The sequence below is a fragment of the Protomyctophum bolini genome (assembly GCF_963924005.1).
Source record: "Protomyctophum bolini genome assembly, chromosome: 17".
NCBI lineage: Eukaryota > Metazoa > Chordata > Actinopteri > Myctophiformes > Myctophidae > Protomyctophum > Protomyctophum bolini.
Window position 1 is genome coordinate 34,147,146 of NC_137878.1, and position 21,663 is coordinate 34,168,808.

A 21,663-nucleotide genomic window follows, 5' to 3' on the forward strand; every position below is an offset into this window, starting at 1 on the left:
TATAGTTTATAGATTAAGGTTGGTGAGGGGTACGTTTATAGTTTTTGGATTAAGGTTGGTGAGGGGTGCGTTAATAGTTTTTGGATTAAGGTTGGTGAGGGGTACGTTAATAGTTTTTAGATTAAGGTTGGTGAGGGGTACGTTAATAGTTTATAGATTAAGGTTGGTGAGGGGTACGTTAATAGTTTTTGGATTAAGGTTGGTGAGGGGTGCGTTTATAGTTTTTGGATTAAGGTTGGTGAGGGGTGCGTTAATAGTTTTTGGATTAAGGTTGGTGAGGGGTACGTTAATAGTTTTTAGATTAAGGTTGGTGAGGGGTACGTTAATAGTTTTTAGATTAAGGTTGGTGAGGGGTGCGTTAATAGTTTTTAGATTAAGGTTGGTGAGGGGTACGTTAATAGTTTTTAGATTAAGGTTGGTGAGGGGTACGTTAATAGTTTTTAGATTAAGGTTGGTGAGGGGTACGTTAATAGTTTTTAGATTAAGGTTGGTGAGGGGTACGTTAATAGTTTTTAGATTAAGGTTGGTGAGGGGTGCGTTAATAGTTTATAGATTAAGGTTGGTGAGGGGTACGTTAATAGTTTTTAGATTAAGGTTGGTGAGGGGTGCGTTAATAGTTTTTAGATTAAGGTTGGTGAGGGCTACGTTAATAGTTTTTGGATTAAGGTTGGTGAGGGGTGCGTTGCTCACCTGCTTGCGGTTATGTTCAGGTTAGTACTAGTAGGCAAAACCACTTGTGTGCACACAGCATAGCGCTCCCTAACCCACTGACAAAGTGACAACCAATCACAAAACGAGTTTGGAAATGGTCACCTATGAAAACAAATATCGCGTGAAGGGAGGGGGACGTTCCACTACTTTTCCTCCCCTCCAGAGGTTTCATATGGATGTTATGTGTGTGTGTGTGTGTGTGTGTGTGTGTGTTCATCTGCGTTTGTGGTGGTGGGGTGGATGCAGTTGTACAGTAGATGAAACACAAACAAGTAAATCTAGTAATCAGAGACTATCAGTGCCTCCTGCAGGGCAAGCAGACGGCCAGAGAGATAATATTGATGTTGGACAGAGATCAGAGGTGCTGCTGGATGGTTTACATTTACACACATGCAGAGAAGCACAGAGAATGGCCTCCTGTCAGACACGCTTCCTGCTGATTGAGTGCAGGTTTGAGACTCTCATGAAGAGGAGATTGCATGCACATGCAGCATGTGCAGTACACACAGCATTCACACACACACACGCACGCACGCACAGGAGGTTTTGATGCAGTAAAGAGTGTGGCTGGAGGTCAATGAGTGGGTGTATACTCTCTGGTCTGCGTTCAACTCACCTGTCAAGTGTGTGGCTTCTTATCTGAAGATAATGTGAGCTAGGTCACAGCAAAGAGAGCTAGAAGGAAAGTTGTCCATTCTGGACTTTATTAAAAGAAGATACCAAGTTACAGCACCTCTCTCTCTCTCTCTGTGCTGTCTCATTTCTGCTTAACCAAGTTATATTAGTGCATCACACAGTACATTTCCATGCTCTCTAGTAGAATATTCATTGTTCTCCTGTTATATTCATAGCCTGGTTAACCACTCCCCCTTGAATAAATGTGGTTAACCAGGCTAGAATATTCATGTTCTACAGTAGAATATTAATGTTCTCCAGTAAATATGCATGTCCTTCAGTAGAATATTCATGTTCTCCAGTAAATATGCATGTCCTTCAGTAGAATATTCATGTTCTCCAGTAAATATGCATGTCCTTCAGTAGAATATTCATGTTCTCCAGTAAATATGCATGTCCTTCAGTAGAATATTCATGTTGTCCAGTAAATATTCATGATGTCCAGTAAATATTCATGATGTCCAGTGTAAATATTCATGTTTTCCAATATAATATTCATGTTCTCCACTAAATATTCATGTTCTGCAGTAGAATATTCATGGTCTCCAGTATAATATTCATATTTTCCAGTAAAATATTCATGTTTTCCAGTACAATATGCATGTTCTCCAGAAAATTCATGGCCTCCAGGAGAGTATTCATGGTCTGCAGTAGAATATTCGAGTTCTTTAATAGAATGTCCATGTTCTCCAGTAGAATGCTAATGTTCTCCAATAGAATATGAATGTTCTTCAGTAGAATTTCCATGTTCCCATGGCGGTAGTTGTGGTGGTCCCTCTCAGTAATCCATGTCCCAGGGGTTCTAGCACATTGTCAATGCAATAGACACCCTCGTTGCTCAGCTGACACAGACATTAAGCCACTATGACCTACTTACTTAATGACTCTCTTACTTAGTTACTTCCAGTAGAATATTCAAGGTCTCCAGTCTCAGAAGGTGTTGGAGTAACTCTGCCTATAGGAGACATGGTTGCTAACTTATACTCTCATCCTTTTCATTTTAAATCTTTAATGTCCGCCTCCACATGGCCAGGCCTCGAATGTTGTGTTTGACCCTGTCCCAGTGTGTGTATGCATGTGTTGTCCACGTGTAGTGTATAGAACAAACCTCCAGCCCAAATGTTTCAAATCGACCTGGGACTAAAACAAACACTTTGCATTTTGAACTACAACCTGTTTGATACAATCAAACAACCGTTACTGCCATTTTGTGTTTTCTTCCAAACAAACATTTTGCAACTAAACTAATCCCATTTACTATGTCCAAAACTCGCATACATTGGTACAGTATCTCTGGAATCATGTGATGATCAATGATCAATGACCGTGGCATCTGCCCAAAATGTACATCCAGAATGTACTATTTCAACCTACAGCTTACCTTCTTGGCACCAATACAGATCAACACAGTTTCACACACACTTCTAACCCAACGGATCAATTAAGACGGTAAAACTGGGAAAGCATCTGTGTCATCATTTTAGATTTTATTTTGTCTACTAAAAATAACTACTGATTTAGAAGAATCGGCCTCGGGTCTGACCTGAGATCAGATTCTAAAAATGTCTTCTACACGCTGACAGTTTTCTGAAAAAGCTATGTTTCTATGTCAGTCGTTCTTCGATTTTTCAAAAATAGCAGACCTACAAGCTCGTAGCGTGCCACTCAGTTCCGTGCTATGAGCTTGTAGATCTGCTATTTTTCAATAGCTAAAGCATGACATGATGCTAACACCAAAAGGGGTTCCCGCCCAAAATGGGTTAATGGGTTAACAGAACACTATTGCACTTGCAATCTTTGCTAAATTAATTAAACTGTTGGTTTAGATCAGTGGTCTCCATGTACAAATTAAAAGGTCTATCGTTAAAGCGCATGCAGATATAATGCTGTAATGAAAACCAAAAACCAAAACCATAAATATTCATTACCGTACAAATCCTCCTTTTATTGCAGTGCTTCTGCCAGTCTCCACTGATTTTATGTATTTTCTCTAAGGGCGATCGGAGAACATGAGAGGACACGGTGTGGATTTTGTCACTTCGCTGCAACAATTTTGTGTCTTTGAATTTTATGAGGCAAACGTGATGTTGCAGGAGGCTGCTATTCAAATATTTTATTTATTTATTTTATTATCGTGCCAAATCACTGCAAGTTCACTCAAGACACTTTATGTATGTCCCCTCCAGCATATCTGCGATTGTGGTGAGGAAAAGGTCAGCCGGAAGAAATGTCAGGCAGAACCTAGACTCGGTACACAAGCTTTTATTTTTGTTCGCATTTGGCTCAAAAAGAAAAGCCTAGAGAAACCCATTGGAAAATATTTTGTGCCGATCAAATAATTTGAAAGAAGAAAATAAAGGCAGGATACAACACTATTTGTTTTGTTTTTCTTCTTACTAATTATTTGATCGGAAAAACTGAATTTATTCATATTTTTTTGCACAGGCAGACTCTTCACATCCTAGAGCATGTCTGAAATAAATATTAGAGCTAAAATCGACATGTAAATATGAAATAAATGCTTAAACATAGCTAGGTGTAATGTTAGAGTCCACAGAAGTGAACCTTTCAAGCCTGTTTTCTGCAAGCCACATCTCCAAAACTGGTGGGTTAAACTGAACCACCAATATGTCAATTTGAAGCTATGATTCCCTGCTTTCATATGACATGAAAAAAACAAACCCTCATTCACATTTGGCCACATTTGTGCTTGTTTTCATAGACCTGGCTGTTTGTTTGCAAAATCTGGCAACACTGGTCACAGCAGCAACAGCAAGAGGAAGTTATGCACACACAAAACTCAAAGGCTCATGGGACACTGGAAACAGGTGGATACCAGAAATCACACAGACTGGGGCAGGCTAAACAGAACCAGGCTGTAGGGTGGGTGGCCATCTGCCTTGATAGAGATGCAAACAACAATAGTATTTCGGGACTGCTGTGGCTCAGGAGGTGGTCGTCCAATGATCTGTGGGTCAGTGGTTCGAATCCCGGCTCCTCCTGTCCACATGTCGAAGTGTCCTTGGGCAAGACACCCCACATTGCTTCCAATGCGTCGGTCGGTGCTAGCTTGCCACCATTGAGCCAACCTCGCCAGGGTAATTAAAGATGTAAAAGAAATATAAAAGAAATATGTGACAGCCAGGCCTTACTTAAAGGCATGTGATCAATGTATACAATGTTACTGTAATATATGATATGCATTGATGAGAAATGAACCCACACAAATCCCCTTGTACAGAAACTCTTAACTCTAGTGGTGGATCTGACATCCAGTTTCATAGGTTTCTACCCCTTCCAACAGTGATAATGGACATGGTTTCTCTTTCCCACCAGTTACAATAAACTGCACTTTGCTTGGTCCATCACAGTCGTGTCTGGGGGTGTTATGGAATCCTGGCCACTTTCATTGGTCATCCTGTTGCAACAAACGGAGGCGGGCAGAGTGAAGGATGGAGCATGACATCACCTCAGATATTCTCAGTTTGGATGAATCCATCTACCTCCCACGTTCTTCACAGCAATAGATTCTGCTTCTCGCCTTCTGGTGTGGGAATTGAAATTGAAGGGAACTTTGCAATCGAATATTAAAAGATCCAATCGGGTCTCGCTGTGGCAAATAATATCAGCCCAGCTTAGGCACCCACTCCATCTCTGCTACCTCCACTTCTCTCTCCTGGCAGTTAGCTCTCCAGTATCTCGTCCCACGCACTCTCTCTCTCTCTCTCTCTCTCTCTCTCTCTCTCTCTCTCTCTCTCTCTCTCTCTCTCTCACTGTATTGCATTACTGCTCTTGTTTTTTAATGTTTATGCCTTGCTTTTCTTTTCTTTTTTTCTCCATTTCTCTGTAAAGCACTTTGAGCTGCATTTCATGTCATGAAAGATGCTATACAAATAAAGTTTTATTATTATTATTATTACTCTGTGGCACTTTTGCACAAGCGAGTGCCGACACAGATGGGCTTAACGAGGGTGGGTCAAGGCGCTGAGACGAGGGAATTGATGGCAGTGGTTCTGTGACTAGTGATTTATGGAGGAGTTAATCGGGCGGTTGTTTCTAATGGCCGCCGCATGAGAATGAATAATAATAAATAAATTAGTAAGGGAGAAAGCCTTTGTATGTTATTTATTGGCTGTAGTGTCAATGGCACAATGCATTACTCGCCTGGAGCACATGATAGATCAACACATGGGTTTCACTAGGCTTGGCTGTAGCAAGCTGATGGTTGTGTGAATGCCCTGAAACAAATCTCCTCCCTCATTTATGTGTCTGGTAGGGTGATTGTATATTTTGTATTCTCAAAAGGGTGCTGCAGAATACTTGGCTGATGAATGCATATCAACATCCTGATACTGGGGGGTCAAATTATGACAGGCAATTCCTGCTGTCAAAATATGACCTCCCAGTCAAAAAACACTTTGTTTGAAATAGACACTCATAGTATTCATATTTGGAATTCATCAAATATCAATTCCACTTCAGTTTAAACTTCAGGCATGAAGTTATTTTCAATCTGTCCCAATGGAAACTAATATTCTCTCAGGTTTAACTAATGACGTACTGTAATATGGTGCCATGTCTTGCAAAGTGGTGTCTTGAATGAAAAGGTTACGTACAGGGGTGCCCTGAGCCAAACAAATTGCCAAAACGACTGCCATATTTGGGCATATTTAGTTACAAGACCTATATATGACATCATCGGTAACTGCTTTTAACAGTTGGCCCGAATGTATGAAAGGGCTAAAACATGATTACACTTCATACAAACAGCAGATGGATATACTTTTTAGGCTCAATCTGTTTTACACTCATGTACTGTCTTTGGCGACTGGTTTTCCCCAGTGAGGATGGCCAAAACAGACATATATCATTTTCTGTTCAAAGTTCTCCTAATCGGTGAACCTGGTGTAGGAAAGACCAGTCTGCTTTTGCGCTTTGCAGACAACACGTTCTCCGAGGAACGCACCAGTACGGCTGCCGTGGTCTTTAAAAGTAAGATCATAAAGTTAGACGACAAGCTGGTCAAACTGCAGATATGGGACACGGTCGGTCAGGAGTTTTTCAAGAGGATCGCGCAGAAATGCTACCGAGGAACTCAAGGTGTCCTCCTGGTGTACGACGTGGCGCGGAAGGATTCATTTCACGGTTTGAAACCATGGCTCACGATGCTCAAAAAGCATGTGGGTAAGAACGTCAAGAAGCTGCTGGTAGCCAATAAGTGTGACCGCACAGATGAGAAGGGAGTCGTAGAGTTTAATGCTGCTGCCAGGGAATTCGCTAACAAACTGGAGATGCCTTTTATGAGAGCCAGCAGTAAAACCAGCTTCAATGTGGAGGAAGTGTTTGTGATGCTGGCGACAGAGATCATGGCGGAGGTAGAGTCCCAATTGCGTTGCTTATTGACCGCCTTTTACTTAGTTAACCCATTTTGGACTGAGGCTGATTTAAAAACCTTCTAAATCCTGACCTAAGTTTTCTGAAATACTTCACAGCATCACATTTTTTGTAATTTTTGAATACTGTACATACTGTACAGAACCTCCCGTCCAGAAGTGTAGGGTTACAAAATGGCCAATATGGCCAAAATTATACATCTGGCCAGTGGTTCTCCCTGGGATTCAAACTTGTCTTATTAATTATGTAACATTTTCTGATTTGAACATTTTCTTCTTCACAGGTTGTGTTTGAGGCGTCTGTTTCGGAGGAGCGTCAAGGCTACATGGCTTTGGACGACATCGTGCTGTTAAACTACCCTTGTTGTAAGTACCCCCCGCTCGTCATGTATTTGTGACCTTTAAATGTTTTGCAAAATGAAGCTGGTAGATGGCTGTTTTTGAGTTATTTACAGTACGTGGTTGAGGACTGAAGACGGGTTCCTCCAGTGTCTGTGTCAGAATGACTAACCTTCACTTCGTACAGCTTCACTTCCAGAAGAGGCTATTTCAAAGCTACTGTGATGACACACAAGGCTTTTCTAGCTCTCGAGATGTTCTTTTGTTGGTTGGCAGTGAGACATGAGAGGCTGGGAGGGGGCATGGCTCTATGTGCTGCTGTACGCTCACATTATGTTCTCCTTGCACATGGATTACCCATCATCCCTCACAGGCCATTTATTTCACTGCCTTCCATTCTTTCCCTCGTGTCATTTGACTTCACCGGACAGGAGACACAAAGCTCTCACCCTGGTGACAGCTCAGTATATTGCCCTGACCCCAGGAACATTTCATGGAAACTAGGGAAAAGGGAAAGTCATAATGGGGCGAGGCAATTTCTTTAGAGCCAGAATGGCCACACACTAGCACTGTCATTCACAGAAAGGGATAATACTGTTTGAGTCATGACTGCGAGATAATGTTAATACGTGGTAATGTGGATTTTCGGAATTTCATGAACTCACTGAATCCTCAAGAGGGAAACGGGTATAAGAGCGTTTTTACGAAACTCATTTAGTACAGCATTCCAGTCTATTTAATTAGACTTTTATGCCTTTAGTACAGAAAACAGGGAGAGAGATGAAGAGTGACAGCAAAGATTGTTGGGCTTGAGAATCAAACCCACGACTCGCCATCTGGCTGCAAGAGCCTGTGGTAAGCGCCTTAACCACTAGGCCATTGGCACAGCCTATTTTTACACTCTCAGTTCAATTTAGCTGTGAGAATTCTGTCATATGCTCCCCATCTAATTTCTTAAGCACTTAGCTTTCCATCCCCCTTTACCAACTGGAGGAAAATGACAATCTATTATGTATAATTCAGTGATTTGGCAGACAGGCTTATCCATATTGATATTCAACAGGGTAACTAACTATATGTGATACAAAATCTCGGGATTCGTGTTCGCAACCGCTTTTAACAGTTTAACCTCCGGTAGCTCCCATGGTGTGACGTCATCGAATATTCCAAATCTTAACTTGCACGCACGCACACAATCTAAAAATGCATTTATAGATTTTGCATTTATTTATCCGATTGAGCTAATGGACGATGTTTAGAGCTTAATACTTTAATCCGACCTCGCCAGTAGAACTGAGACACTGAGAGAAGACTTCACTGAGTGAAGCTATGACTCATCACACAACTACTTCCGGTTCAATGAAAGAGTTCACAGCTGTCCAAGTTTTGTATTTTATAGCCGGAATCTGGCACCACCGCCGAGTTGAGCCATCAGATGGCGGCATGTAATCGGTTAATGTTGTTTAGAGCATGTATGACCTAAATTGTTTGCCAGTCAAGTCTATGGACTTTAATGTTGTTTAGACTAGAGCACATGTGCCCGATATAAATACAGTGCCCCCCTCACACGAGTGTGATTTTTTTGGCTGCCTAGGAGGAGTTTATTTCCAGATCAGTTAAATCTAACAGTGACATGAAGATGATGACATGAAACTCTGCCGAGCCAACATTATGTACACTCGGTGAAAGCCGCTCCGAGCAGACTCGGGAGCCCACTCGGCTCCTCCAAAAAGCTCACTTGCAATTGAAACCAAACAATTTCCCGAGCAACTTACTTGCCCCGATGAAGATTCTGTTGGAGTCGAAACATGTTGGCTTCTTTTAACTTTAATAAATAAAGTAAATCTATTTTTATCCACCCTCTCCTCATTTTTAACCTTTTGAGTGCTCGGATCGCCGCCTATTCTCGCCTATTTCCGCCTATTTCCTGAGTAACCTGGAGTATTGGAATTTGGATTAGGATGTTTGGCATGTTGGGTATAGGCCGTGAAGTGCATTAGCCAGGGTGCCAGGAGTGTTGGTCAGGATGTCAAAGGGACCATGTTTGTTGATCTGAAGTGTGCAGGAAGTGGTGTAGGGACACACGTTACCATGGCATCCTACTTGCAGCATGATCCTGTTAACCAGAAAGCTGGCCTTAATTGCTCTGTTAATGTTGTGCTGGATAAATGTCTTGACATAGGAAATACATATTTAATCAGTCCCTGCATAAAGATTGCTAGACACGTGTCTAACCACTGTACCACCGTGGTTCACACTTAATCAGTTCTCTGACAAACTAGTTGATGATGTGTTAAGTTTGTATGCTATGTTGATGAATTGAATACATATAGGACCACAAAGGAAAGACTTTTTTTGGTCTTATCCTTTAAGCTTTAACGTCTTACTGTACCAAATGCTGTTTACATTTCTGACTAATAGTAATGAAGTATTCAATCAATCAAGCTAACTAAAAAAACCACAAGGCACTGATATATCTTCTGTGCTACATAGGCATGGTAGTGTCAATGAGATACTTAACCCATTCTGACCTGAGATCAGATTCATGCGAGGTTTCCACTGGACACACACTGGTCTGATTAAGCCATTCTGACCTGAGATCAGATTCTAAAAATGTCAGTCGTTCTTCGATTTTTCAAAAATAGCAGACCTACAAGCTCATAGCGCGCCACTCGGTGGCGCGCTATGAGCTTGTAGATCTGCTATTTTTCAATAGCTAAAGCGTAACATGATGCTGACACCATAATGGGTTCCCGGTCAGAATGGGTTAACCTCCTAGGATTTGAACCAACGGCGGGACATCTTGCCTGTGGGGACCACCGCTTGGGAGAGGGACAGATTGAAAATAATACTCCTGCCCAGCTGGTCTGCACAAACCTTGAGGATGCTGCCTGAGTTGCCATGAGGGCCACTAGCAGCTTCAATAAAAATGATATGTCTGCCAACTAGCTAGAAATGCAGCTTATGTTCCCAACCAATCACTGCAATCCTTTATAGCTATTGGAAAGAGTCAACTCAGCTCAACTGTAAGACATTTGATTTTAAGCAAGTGTAGTGTGGATTACATTTATTACCCTCTGTGAAAGCAAGCTTGTTTGAGATTACAGGATTTATCCTGCAACTCTTAATACCTAATTTATATTTAATTGCATGACACACGCACACACAACCAAGTATAACGCAGGCTTTAGTTTGAAAGCTCTACTTCACTTCTATAAAAGCTAAATACTGTAAGTGACAAAGCTATTTACAGCATTAATCAACTCAGTATAGAACACCAAAGTCTGACGTCAATATCGGTAGAGGGTGCAAATCCACGGGTTCATGTACTTTTTATTTGCATTGTAATCCCCATAGGGGGATTTTAGATCGCCTCATATAAGAACAGTGTTTGAAAAATAAACATGTCATCCCGGCCGTTTCACTCATATCAACTGACTGAGAAAACGCTATTGTTACTGCTACTGAATTAGTTACATTTTCGCTAGAAACACTGTATCATATATGAGTGACTGACGGTCGCAAACGATACAGAGACACCACACCTCATGACAATAACAGAGACATCTTGTTTATTTTGACGTCAGGGCTTCGGCACTCCATAGATCAATAGTAAATACAGTAGTACAAGAGTAGATCTACCTTATTCTTCACCCCCATGTACAGGCAACGTTTTTGAACAAATATTTGTCTAATAAATTCACCCCTTTGTTTTAGCACTTACGCTTACTGTGCGAGATAGCATGCAGGTACTTTGGAAAATGAACCTTGTTCTGTATCTCAGCATCATCCATTAATATATCCTGTTGGGTAGCATCCAGCAGAGCTTTGAGCCATTATGGAGTGTCCGGGTTAAAAAGCTAAAGCTTAATAGGGATGTAAAAGTAATCGAGGCTGAAATCTGGTAGTACAGTATGTGATGCCTGGAGTGTAAAACATTTGGTACTGCTGAGAAACGGAAAAATTAATTTTTGTCTCAGTCATACCCAATTTAATAGTTGTACAGTTTATTTTGTGTATAGCTGACTGACGGAAGGCAGTCGTGGTGGAAAGAGTACTCGAGTATCAATAGGCTATGTAGAAATTGTTACAAAATACGTCCAGAATTTAAAATGTACTCTACTTAAAATACAAGTATTGGTAGCAAAATGTACTAGGTACCAAAAGTAGAAGGTGCTCATTATGCTGAATGTCCCATTTCACAAGTTGTCAAATATAATTTGAGAGAAATACAAGCTCCTAAATGCACCACATTGTGAGCTTGTATGTCAGCCATTTTGAAATTTCCAAAATGGGGAATTTGTTTTGTAGTCAAAGTAACTAAAGTTTAATAAAGTATGACATTTGACTTGAGATGTAGTAGAGAAGAAGTAAAAGTACTGAAACTTGGAAATGCTCAATTCACTCTAGTGCAGTAAATGTACATTACACCACTGGTGGCCAGACCATTGAACTGAATCCATCCAGCTAGTAACAAAACAGTTAAGGTCAACCGCACCAATACAACATCTGGCCATTGGGGATAATGGTTGAAAGTAGTTGCATGGCAAATCATGGTGTTGACTGAGTGGGCTTAAAATGAAAGAAAACACTGTTAAGTCACATTATGTGGACTTCAGGACACCGTTGACCTCTTGCGGTTCGTCTTCAGACACACCTTACACAATATTGATGCCAAGCGTTAACTACCACAGGCAAGCCATCATAGTACCTTGACCATATTAGCCATTTACAACAAACCAGAAAGAACTCTACTTAAAAATAGTATATGTAGGATAAGCCAAAGCCACCCCCTATTTTTGGTTTGGTTTGGCATTACAAGTCAAATAGTTAAAAAGATAAAAATTCATGCATAAGTGTATTTCATTTTGTCATTGTTCTATGTAAAGTTAGTCTCAATACTAATCGTCACTGTTTCTGCCCTGCCAAGAACAAAACAGAGCGATTGCTCCTCTAAGCCACAAGGGGGCAATATACTCCAGTGAGTCAGCATGTTTCTGCCAGTCAGGCAATGAGGAAGCCCTTAGCCAGTACATCCTGTATATGGTGATGGTGCATAAGCTGGACAACGTGTGTTTAACTGTCTTGTTGCAGGTGAGATATATAAGAGAGTGGGTTAATTTAGACACTGTATAAAGTAGCTTAACAGGGGATATGTTGATAGTGGAAAAGGTCTCCACAATGTTTTAGAGTACTGTCTGTAGTCAGGTTTTGCTTAGCAGCTAGCAGCTAATGCTAACTCTGTGATAGTGACTGCAGGAGGCCCCAAGCTACTACTGTCTGTCTGATGTTATTGATAATAATTCCAACTCACTGCGATAGTAATATGCTATTGTGGAAACAGAACTATTTGGTGTCATGTATTTGTTATTTTGTTTTAACTGAATGTGATGTTATTATGTATTATTTTGTTATGTCCAGTGAGTCAGCATGTTTCTGCCAGTCAGGCAATGAGGAAGCCAGTACATCCTGTATATGGTGATGGTGCATAAGCTGGACAACATGTGTCTCACTCATTTGTGTGTGTTTAACTGTCTTGTTGCAGTTCCTTGATGTCCAGTAAAACGGTCATAAAATCAAACCACACTGATATGGACTCATTCATTGAAGTGTGTAACATATACTTTATTAAAATATCAAGTTAAAAACAAATCAAGTTAGAATTATGTTAAAAGGTACAGTACAATGACATAGTAAACATTTAAAATCAGTGGTTTGTTTCGGTCCGTCTTCTCCTGTCGGGGGTCAGAGCTCTTTGGGCGGCGCGCATCACCTTCTGGCCCAGAGTTTTAACAGGCTTGAGACGCATCGGGGAAACCGCAGGAGGTGCTGCCGACTCCTCAGACTGGCGTGGGTCACCGAGAGATGACTCAAAGTCAGTTGTCAGAGTGACTTTCACCACTGGCAGGGCGTGCCGCTGGCCCTTGTGAAACATGGATTCCCGACGCTGCACGCAGGGGCTTGCTGCGAGCACAGCCCGGAACCCGTACGGTGTGGTCACCTTCTCCACGTGCTCCAGAGACATGGCCGCACGTGTGGACAGGTCCGTGTCCCTCACCACCTCTGGCTCTTCTGTGGTGGGGCCGTGGCGGGGGTGACGTCGCAGCTTAAACCCACGGGCCGGTGAGGGGCGGAGGGGATGGGCCAGCGGTGGAGCGAGGTGCTGCTGGTAGTCTGGGTCCTCCGTGGAGTCCTGGGACAGCAGTCTGCTGCGGTCGTGTTGGTATCGTCGACTGCATGGGGACAGGAGACACACAGGAGACCTCCTGGAGGGGGAGGGGATGACGAACGACGGGATCTCCCCCGGTGTGAGAACGTTCCTCAATGACACGCCCACTTTGCAAGCTTTGAAGACAGACATTGTACACCCCTGGGGAGGCAGGAAGAGGGATATGAAGGACGCGATTAAACATGAACAGTCAATCTTTGTTCTACAAGGGGAAGTGCGATTGTGGTCAGATGCTTATACAAAATACATGCATGAAATTCAAGTACTAGAGATCGCAGCATTCCATAGTGCGACAATAGATGCATGGCTGCATCTGCAGCCACTCTTTTTTGGCTTTCATTTTAAGATAATACAATTTAAAATAAAGGAAGATTGTGGCGTACTTCTGTAGTCTACTTGCAGCATGCATGCAACGTTTTGCATTGGTCAGTCCAGCTCGCACACTAGCCGCAATACATTTGCAACACCAGCTAGCCCATTCATCCAAACAGAAAAGTCAGATATGCTTGTATTACAATGTTAAACTCAACACATTGCAGCTGTAGTGTATGGAAAGCTTGAATTATCCCCCTTCAATCTGCAAAGTGTTTGTTTCATAAAAATCCACCATAGACTAAGTTCTGGGCAGGTGACATTTTGTTCTAAGACTGGAGTTTGGAAGCACTTGTTTTTAAATCAACTAATTGTGCCGATTCCTGCATTATGTGCACAGTCAGTGGTAAGCAGTAAGGGGCCGTTGAGTGACTTCCGACAAGCGTTTCGATTTCCAAACTCCAATAAGTTATTTCTTAGCATAAACGTCATAACGTCTTACGGTGGATTTTTATGAAACAAACACTTTGCAGATTGAAAGGGGGATAATTCAAGTTTTCCATACAAGCTTTCCATACACTACAGCTGCAATGCATACAGCTACACTGTTTAACAATGTTTAATATACTCAGATCTGACTTTTCCATTTGGATGAATGGGCTGTCAATTACTGGTGTTGCAACTCGATTCAAAATGTTGTGTTGCAAATTGCGGCTATACTATCACACACTCACACTAATGCAAAGATAACCAACCCTATATTGCATTACATATAGTTTTTTACATTGGATGATTTTAGCATAAAGCAGGGAAAAAAGGCATAAAGAACTTACGTGCATAAACAAACACCACACTCTGGGAAGGGAGAGAGAGACAACTAAAACCATGTGCTCTGCTCTGGTTTTATTGGCAGCTGGTTTCAACAGCTCACCAATCAACACTCACCATGGTTGATCAGCAATTAGTTCCCTGTTCATTTCTCCATCCTGCTCGTTAACACTGATTAGTGTTCAGCTGCATGTGCATGAGGAACATGTCTCTGTGATGTTGCTGCATTGCAGTTGAAAGATACAAAACTGTCACACAAAGCATAAGCACACCGATAAGTAAACAGTCATATGGCTCATTGAATAGATTAGACATCACACGTGTGACATGTATTCAGACAATGCTATTTGGAACTCCAGAAATTTTCACCAGCAGTTCATGTGTCCATGTTGGTGTTGTTTGTTGTTCTTCCACAGACAAGGTGCCCCATTTCTCTCGGCTGGGCGATGTGGAGGTCAACGCTGGACAGAACGCCACCTTCCAGTGTGTGGCTACAGGCAAGACTGCTGAAACAGAGCCTTTCTTACTGGAGGTGAGATGAAAACGCTGCAGTCAGATGTTATGATATGTAGGCCTGCCACAATTAATACATTTTCAAGATTTTTCAAAAATAGCAGATCTATAAGCTTCTAAAAGTATAACATAATCCTTAAAACACCAAAAGGGGTTCCTGTCCTGAATGGGTTAAGCTTATCGCAATTATTTTTGCATGGTCGTTTCCATTCAGCTGGATGAAATGAACAGAAATTTCATATCCATCATTATTTCCATGTTGTTGTTTTGGGCATATACTGTAGGGCCATGAAACACAGTTGTAAGCTTGTTTTTGAAAGTATAAAATTATTAAGTTTTTGGCCCATTTATTTTGATCGTTCGTACCGGCTAGCCCCTTTTGCGACCCTCAGTTACCTTGTCTGTATTTTGGACGGCGGTAACTTAGTGTCCTTTGAAAGTCAATCCACTCTCCCTGGGACGCAGTTTTACCACTGTAGCGGCTCTCGTTGCCGTTAAGTATTTTTAATCTATTTTTGAAATTCTCCCTTCCTCACTTCCCATGTCCCGCCTCCCGCACTGCGAAAGGAGATGAGATGTTTAATTATTTTTGTGTTTTTCTTTTGTAGTGTTGACTGTGCAAAGTGAATGTGCATGGGCTACCAAACTCCTAAAGTCATCTCTCTCAAGCAAAGTTTAAATATAAAAAAATTGCATTCTAGATGCACATACAGTATAAGGCATGCCTCCATGTTTGTTATTTGATGGTATCCTAGATCGCCTAGACTAGAGCGACATATCTAACAACCTCTTATCGCTAGTCTCCGTCACCCGTCAACGGTTTGCTTCCGCGTGGTGACGTCATTGATTATTTTCCCTTCGTTCACACTATCTTTAGTGACGACTTTTGCAGCGTTTATCTCGGAATTGAAGTTCAGATTGAGGTGATCATACAAAATATCAATGTTTTAGGAGCTCAATAAAAACATCCCCACAACTTCACAGTACCATATCAGCGCTTGTAATGAAAACAAAAGTATCTAGCGTGTGCTCTGGAAATGATTGATACTGATTGTTACTTCCGGTTCATCAAATCAGGCTCTTCAAAAGAAGAGCTTGGCGGCTGAAAAGCGTGACACGGAAGTGGCTAAAGCTGACATTAACCCATTCTGACCTGAGATCAGATTCATACGAGGTTTCCCACTGGACACACACTGGTCTGATCAACCCATTCTGACCTGAGATCAGATTCTAAAAATGTCAGTCGTTCTTCGATTTTTTCAAAAAATAGCAGACCTACAAGCTCGTAGCGCGCCACTTGGTGGCGCGCTATGAGCTTGTAGATCTGCTATTTTTCAATAGCTAAAGCATAACATGATGCCAACACCAAAATGGGTGCCCGGTCAGAATGGGTTAAACGTGCCGCTCAAGGACTTAACCACCTACTGCCCGCCAGGCTGCCAAACTAAAACCTGCTCCAGCTCCCCACTTCTCTCATTAGGATCAGAAAATAGAGATTTCTCACAAGCCATTATTTCTGTTTCTCCATGTGTTGTGTGGAGGGTCTGTTTGATTGTTGATGCTGTGTGGTGTGAATTTTCTAATTGCCGCTCTCTCTCTTTGATCTACCTGGCACTAGTTCTCTCTGGACAAGCCTGGATCGGTTCTCCTCAACTCATGCCTCCGTTTAGGAAGTATAAAACAAAGTATTTGCATAATGCTTCCTTCTCATTTAGTATCATATTCTCCTCGAGTGAGCTTTAGGCCCCAAACGCATAATTATTTATATTGCCAGAACAGTGGGGTATTTATTTTGTTTGGACGCGCTGTAAGCTTGCTTTCGTTTCAGGGTTAAAGATTTATTTCCAGCATATACAGTAGCTGAGGACATTCTGCTCTGCACAGCTGTCCAATTCAGCCTGAAGGAGGGCCACAACCCACACAAACCATATAATATAAAGCATTTTAAATGTCCTTAGCCTTTAAAGGTGATATAGGCAAGTTTTCAGCCAAAAATCAACATATTTATCTATCTATATTTGTGGCCTTATTCCCTCTATCTTCCCCTATATTTTGATGCTGAGCTGCTGCCCTGTAGACATACACTCTCCCTTTGTCTCCCTCTATGTGTTTGTATCTGTTTATATCCACTGTTGTTTATGTCGCGGGACGGAAGCGTCGTGTTGGGAGGAGGGTCTGTGTGGGGGGTGACGCGGAGTCTTAGCCAATTGCAGCGCGAGGCTGTGACTGTGTGTTCGATCCAGCAGTATTATAATGAAAACGCAATGCGATTTCATTGCAACTTGCAATGAAATCGCATTGGTGAAACTAAGATATGGGGATAATATTATACTTGCAATTTGCAAGTATAATATTATCCCCATATCTTAGTTTCACCATTGTTCATGTGAAATAGTATGTTTATGATGTAATATGTAAGCCTGTTGAAATTATGAGAATCGCTATGTATAGCGCATGGTTTGGTGGTCCGGCCGGCTTGAAGCTTGCATTCAACCCGTGCTCGCCAACGGTGACAAGCCGTCGCTGATCATCATAGCGATGAATAACCGTGGACAAAGTAGTTCACATGAACGATGCTGTAGTGGCTGGGGCATTTGAGGGGCAATATGTTTTATATGCACGATTACAAATGAAAGATAATTGAATTGAGAGCCAGTGAGTCTGCTCCACTACTTCCTACTTCCTCATTTGCGGGACTCGTCGTGTCAGTCTTGTGATATTGTGATTACGCTACAGTTACCCTTAAAAAAACATGTCAACTCAATGTCATTGTTGTAACTATGATATCGATAGAAATTCATAATTTTTTAATGTCATATTTAGCCATACGAGCGCAATATCCATAGCGTCCCTCCCAGCAGCAACAACAACCCCATAGCCTGAAGTGACCTGGCTCAGCCAATAGAATGACGGGGGGAGGGGGGTGGAGCTAGATTTTAATTTGTTTGGAAACACTCGATCAATTCTGTGTACAAACACTGAAAACTTGCCTATATCACCTTTAATGCTGGATGTAATTCAGAAGCTGCAGCCCTGAGCCGTCTAATACACAATGGATGAATGCCCTGGAGAACTAGCTCAATGCAGGACCAAATGCTATGAATGCAAACTACATTGGTAAGGAAATATATACAATTTGAAGTTAAGACGGGGAAAACAAGCCTGATTGGGGCTCCCACAAAAGAGAAGGCCGTTGCACAATAAAATAGAAAAGGAAGGTAAAGCGTTAAAACCCGCAATTATCTCCACCTCCAGCCGTATGCACAATTTTGTATTTTCTAAAACATATGTCACGTGCTTTTCAAACTTTTCCTGCCCTCCCCTGCTAAACTGATTCAAGCATTCAGATGTCAAACCCAATTACTTTGAGGAATGGTAGCAAGCGACAGCTTACATAATATCCTGCTTCTGCCCGTGTGTGTGTGTGAGAGTGGAGCGAGCATCACAGAGCCCACACATTCGGCAGATCGGCGTGAAGAAGCACTGCTGGCGTTCTGATTTTCCTGTCCCGCTAGTTGAACCGATTGCCGGTTCGCCCGAAGCTCCAACACATTAGCATGGAGAGATGAGGAGCTGTCAGCTCGCACCTTCTGTTAGACACAACACACCGTGACACGGTGACACACTCGCCTCGGTCGCCCAGCCTCAACGAGCCAACATCCAGAATCTGAATAAATGTTACCGTCACATCACTGGTTCACAGCTGTAAAGAAGCGGGTGATTTTTATTTGTATTTGTATTATTTTTTTGCGTAAGCTCTGTATATTGTCTCGAAAAGTAGAAAAAGGAGGAGGTGGGAAAGGGGTCAGTGAGAGAAGGCAGGAAACATCGAACAATAAATATCATAGCATATCAAAGAGAACATAAAAACATCAAGATACACGTATATATATGCATTGCATAGCATAGTTCATAGTTCACCTCCCACTCACACCCTCTTTCAAACCACTTTCCTCCATGTTAGTTTTCCACCTCACATGCCACTGAACACTTACAGTTATTGGAATGGACTTTTCACGCTGCTCAGGGAAACACAATCACCTGCCTGATCTACGGGTCATCTGCTCACGGCGGTCTTGTGTGTGTGTGTGTGTGTGTGTGTGTGTGTGTGTGTGTGTGTGTTTGTGTGTCCGCATTTTAACGGTGTGTGTTGTGTCTTCGTGTGTGTGTGACAGCGGCGTAACGGCGTGCTGCTGGACACGGCCTCGCTCTCCAGGCTGAGCCACACGAGGCTGATGGCAACGTTCCAGGTGGAGGCGCAGCGTGGCGAGCAGGACCTGTACCGCTGCGTCACTCTGTCCTCCCGCGGAGCCGCCGTCTCCAACTTCGGCGAGCTCATCGTCAGAGGTAAAGCTGTGTGAGATGTTGCTGTTGGAGTGCTTTTCACTAGAGCTCCATGGGCGTGAGCGAGCACACTCACTCGCATCCACACAGTGCTGTGATACAGTACATGGAGTACACTCACCCGCCTACGCCACTGCCTTGCAGATACCCGTACAGCGTCTATGCAAATGAACTTGCAGGCGGCACCTGCCAACTTGTCTCATCAAATGGCCCCAGGATGCTCCGTCTTCAACATTTCTATCTTGGGAAATGCATCCAAATCCACAGATACACATGGTGCATCATTTCTCTATCTTTAAAATATGTCGTCACGCACGTAGCGTAAATCAAAATCATTATGATTGCATGGCATATGCACTCTTCTGTGTTAACTGACCATTTAAACCGTTTCATCCACCCACACACACTTAGCCATTTCATTTTCTCTTTCCATCTTCTGTGACTCCCTCAATCAGTCAGTCCTATTAGCTACAGTATGTCCTAATTAGTTATAGTATGTCCTATAGTCAATACATTATCTACTTGCTTTGTCCTCCAGGCTCCAGCAGCATGCGTAGGCACTAGGCAGCAGTTGTTTACATGGGTTGGTTCAGGCAACAGGCATGCTTGTAAGTCTAGAATTACACATGTGTTTTCATTAATTAGATTTACCTCTTCATATTATCCATCAGGGTTCCTATTATGCAAATCATTCATGCAAATAAGCCGCTATTCAGCTTTGTTATGATGAAAATTAAGATTTGCTTCGTTCAAGGGCCTCTCGTGGTCTCGATGATTAAAAGATCTGAGGCTCTAACAGAGCAGAAATAATAATATTTTAAAAAGACATTGAAATCCTTGACTTTTCCTTTCTTCTCAGAATTTATCTATCTATTGCACTTCATGCTTTGGTGTTACATCTATTGTTCAAAAAGCCTAATGTAACCGGGGTTAGGGTGATGACGGAACCTGAGTTTGATATGCATTAGGCTAAGGACCCACAATTGATTAAATTCTATCTCTGGGACCCCAATCTATGAACATTCTGTTGTTGATTTGATCCGATATGGACTGTCATTTGGCCCAGAATTCCTGGGCCTGTAAATGGTACAAGATGGGGGTCCGGGTCCTCAGAGATCCTCCGACAATGCGTCTGCGAGGTGGTGTGATCTTGTAGATCGGCTATTTTCGAGGTTTGTACAGGGACAAAAGAGCAGACCAAGTACCGAGCCAAAAGTCAGGTTTACAAAGCATTGAGGATTTAAGTTGTTAAATGTCTGAAAATAACTTCACATTTACCATATGTAGTGGGGCTCCCTGCTTCATCTCTCTCTCTCAGCTATGGGGTCCTTGGCCTGAAAAACGTTGCTTCTATAGATTCTTCCATTCTTGCACATTCTCCAGTTGTATTATACGGTATCTCTTCAGAAATCCCTTGCATGTTACCCTTACCCGTCTCTTCATTTGCAGTGCCCCCCACACCCATCGCGCCCCCTCAGCTCCTGCGGGCAGGGCCCACCTACCTGATCATCCAGCTCAACACCAACTCCATAGTGGGGGACGGTCCTGTCATTCGACGGGAGATCCGGTACAGAGCCAGCCAGTTACCCTGGACAGAAACCCACGGAGTGGGTTCACTCACCTACAAGGTGTGGCACCTGGAGCCGGACACAGAGTACCGTATCAGTGTTCTGCTGACCAGGCCCGGAGAGGGAGGCACGGGGGCACCCGGACCCCCCCTCATCAGCAGGACCAAGTGTGCAGGTGAGTTGACTCACAACGGCAGTGTCTAATGCTTTGATTAACTATCTAACAATCTCCCAGCTTCCATTGTTAAAACTGGGTTAAAACAAAAAGTATATACAGACACGCACGCACGCACGATGGCTGGTTCTTCGCTTGCGAAGATCATAGAACCAATCTCTTTGATACACTGTCATCAACCAAAAAAAAAATGTGGGTAAGCAGCATTTCATTTATATGCACCACATAACAAATGATGGATAAAAGTGGCACTCTTATCCTATTATATAATGAGGAACCTCTTTGAAAATATTGGAACGAGTCCTTTGGGCCAAAAAGGTTTGGGACTCCTGCTGTTTCCCAAAGTTTGCAAATACTTTGAGTGCACACGCCCGGCCAGCTGGGTATAGATTAGTTTATTTTGAAGAACAGAAGAAGAGCTTTCTTTCTGCCTTTGATTGAGTTACTTTCCTATTTATTTATTTTTTTCTTCTGCACTGTAATTGTATTGTACATTTTGTTTTATGCATACTATTAAGGTGGTTGTTGTACACCGGCTGCGTTTTTCAGAAAACCGATGGAGAAACGCCGCTAAAA

At 42.4% G+C, this 21,663-nt stretch overlaps 1 protein-coding gene across 5 annotated transcripts in view; it reads left to right on the forward strand.

Annotated features, from left to right (window-relative positions):
* LOC308331342 (receptor-type tyrosine-protein phosphatase U-like) overlaps positions 1 to 21,663 on the forward strand; it is a 265,106-nt gene that overhangs the window by 195,125 nt on the left and 48,318 nt on the right. For all 5 annotated transcript variants that reach the window (XM_080786751.1, XM_080786750.1, XM_080786752.1 and 2 more), the window contains 4 exons: positions 7,064 to 7,145; positions 14,904 to 15,019; positions 19,176 to 19,347; positions 20,794 to 21,087. In XM_080786751.1, the coding sequence (XP_080642877.1) occupies positions 7,064 to 7,145; positions 14,904 to 15,019; positions 19,176 to 19,347; positions 20,794 to 21,087 (664 nt within the window). The remainder of the gene's footprint in view (positions 1 to 7,063; positions 7,146 to 14,903; positions 15,020 to 19,175; positions 19,348 to 20,793; positions 21,088 to 21,663) is intronic.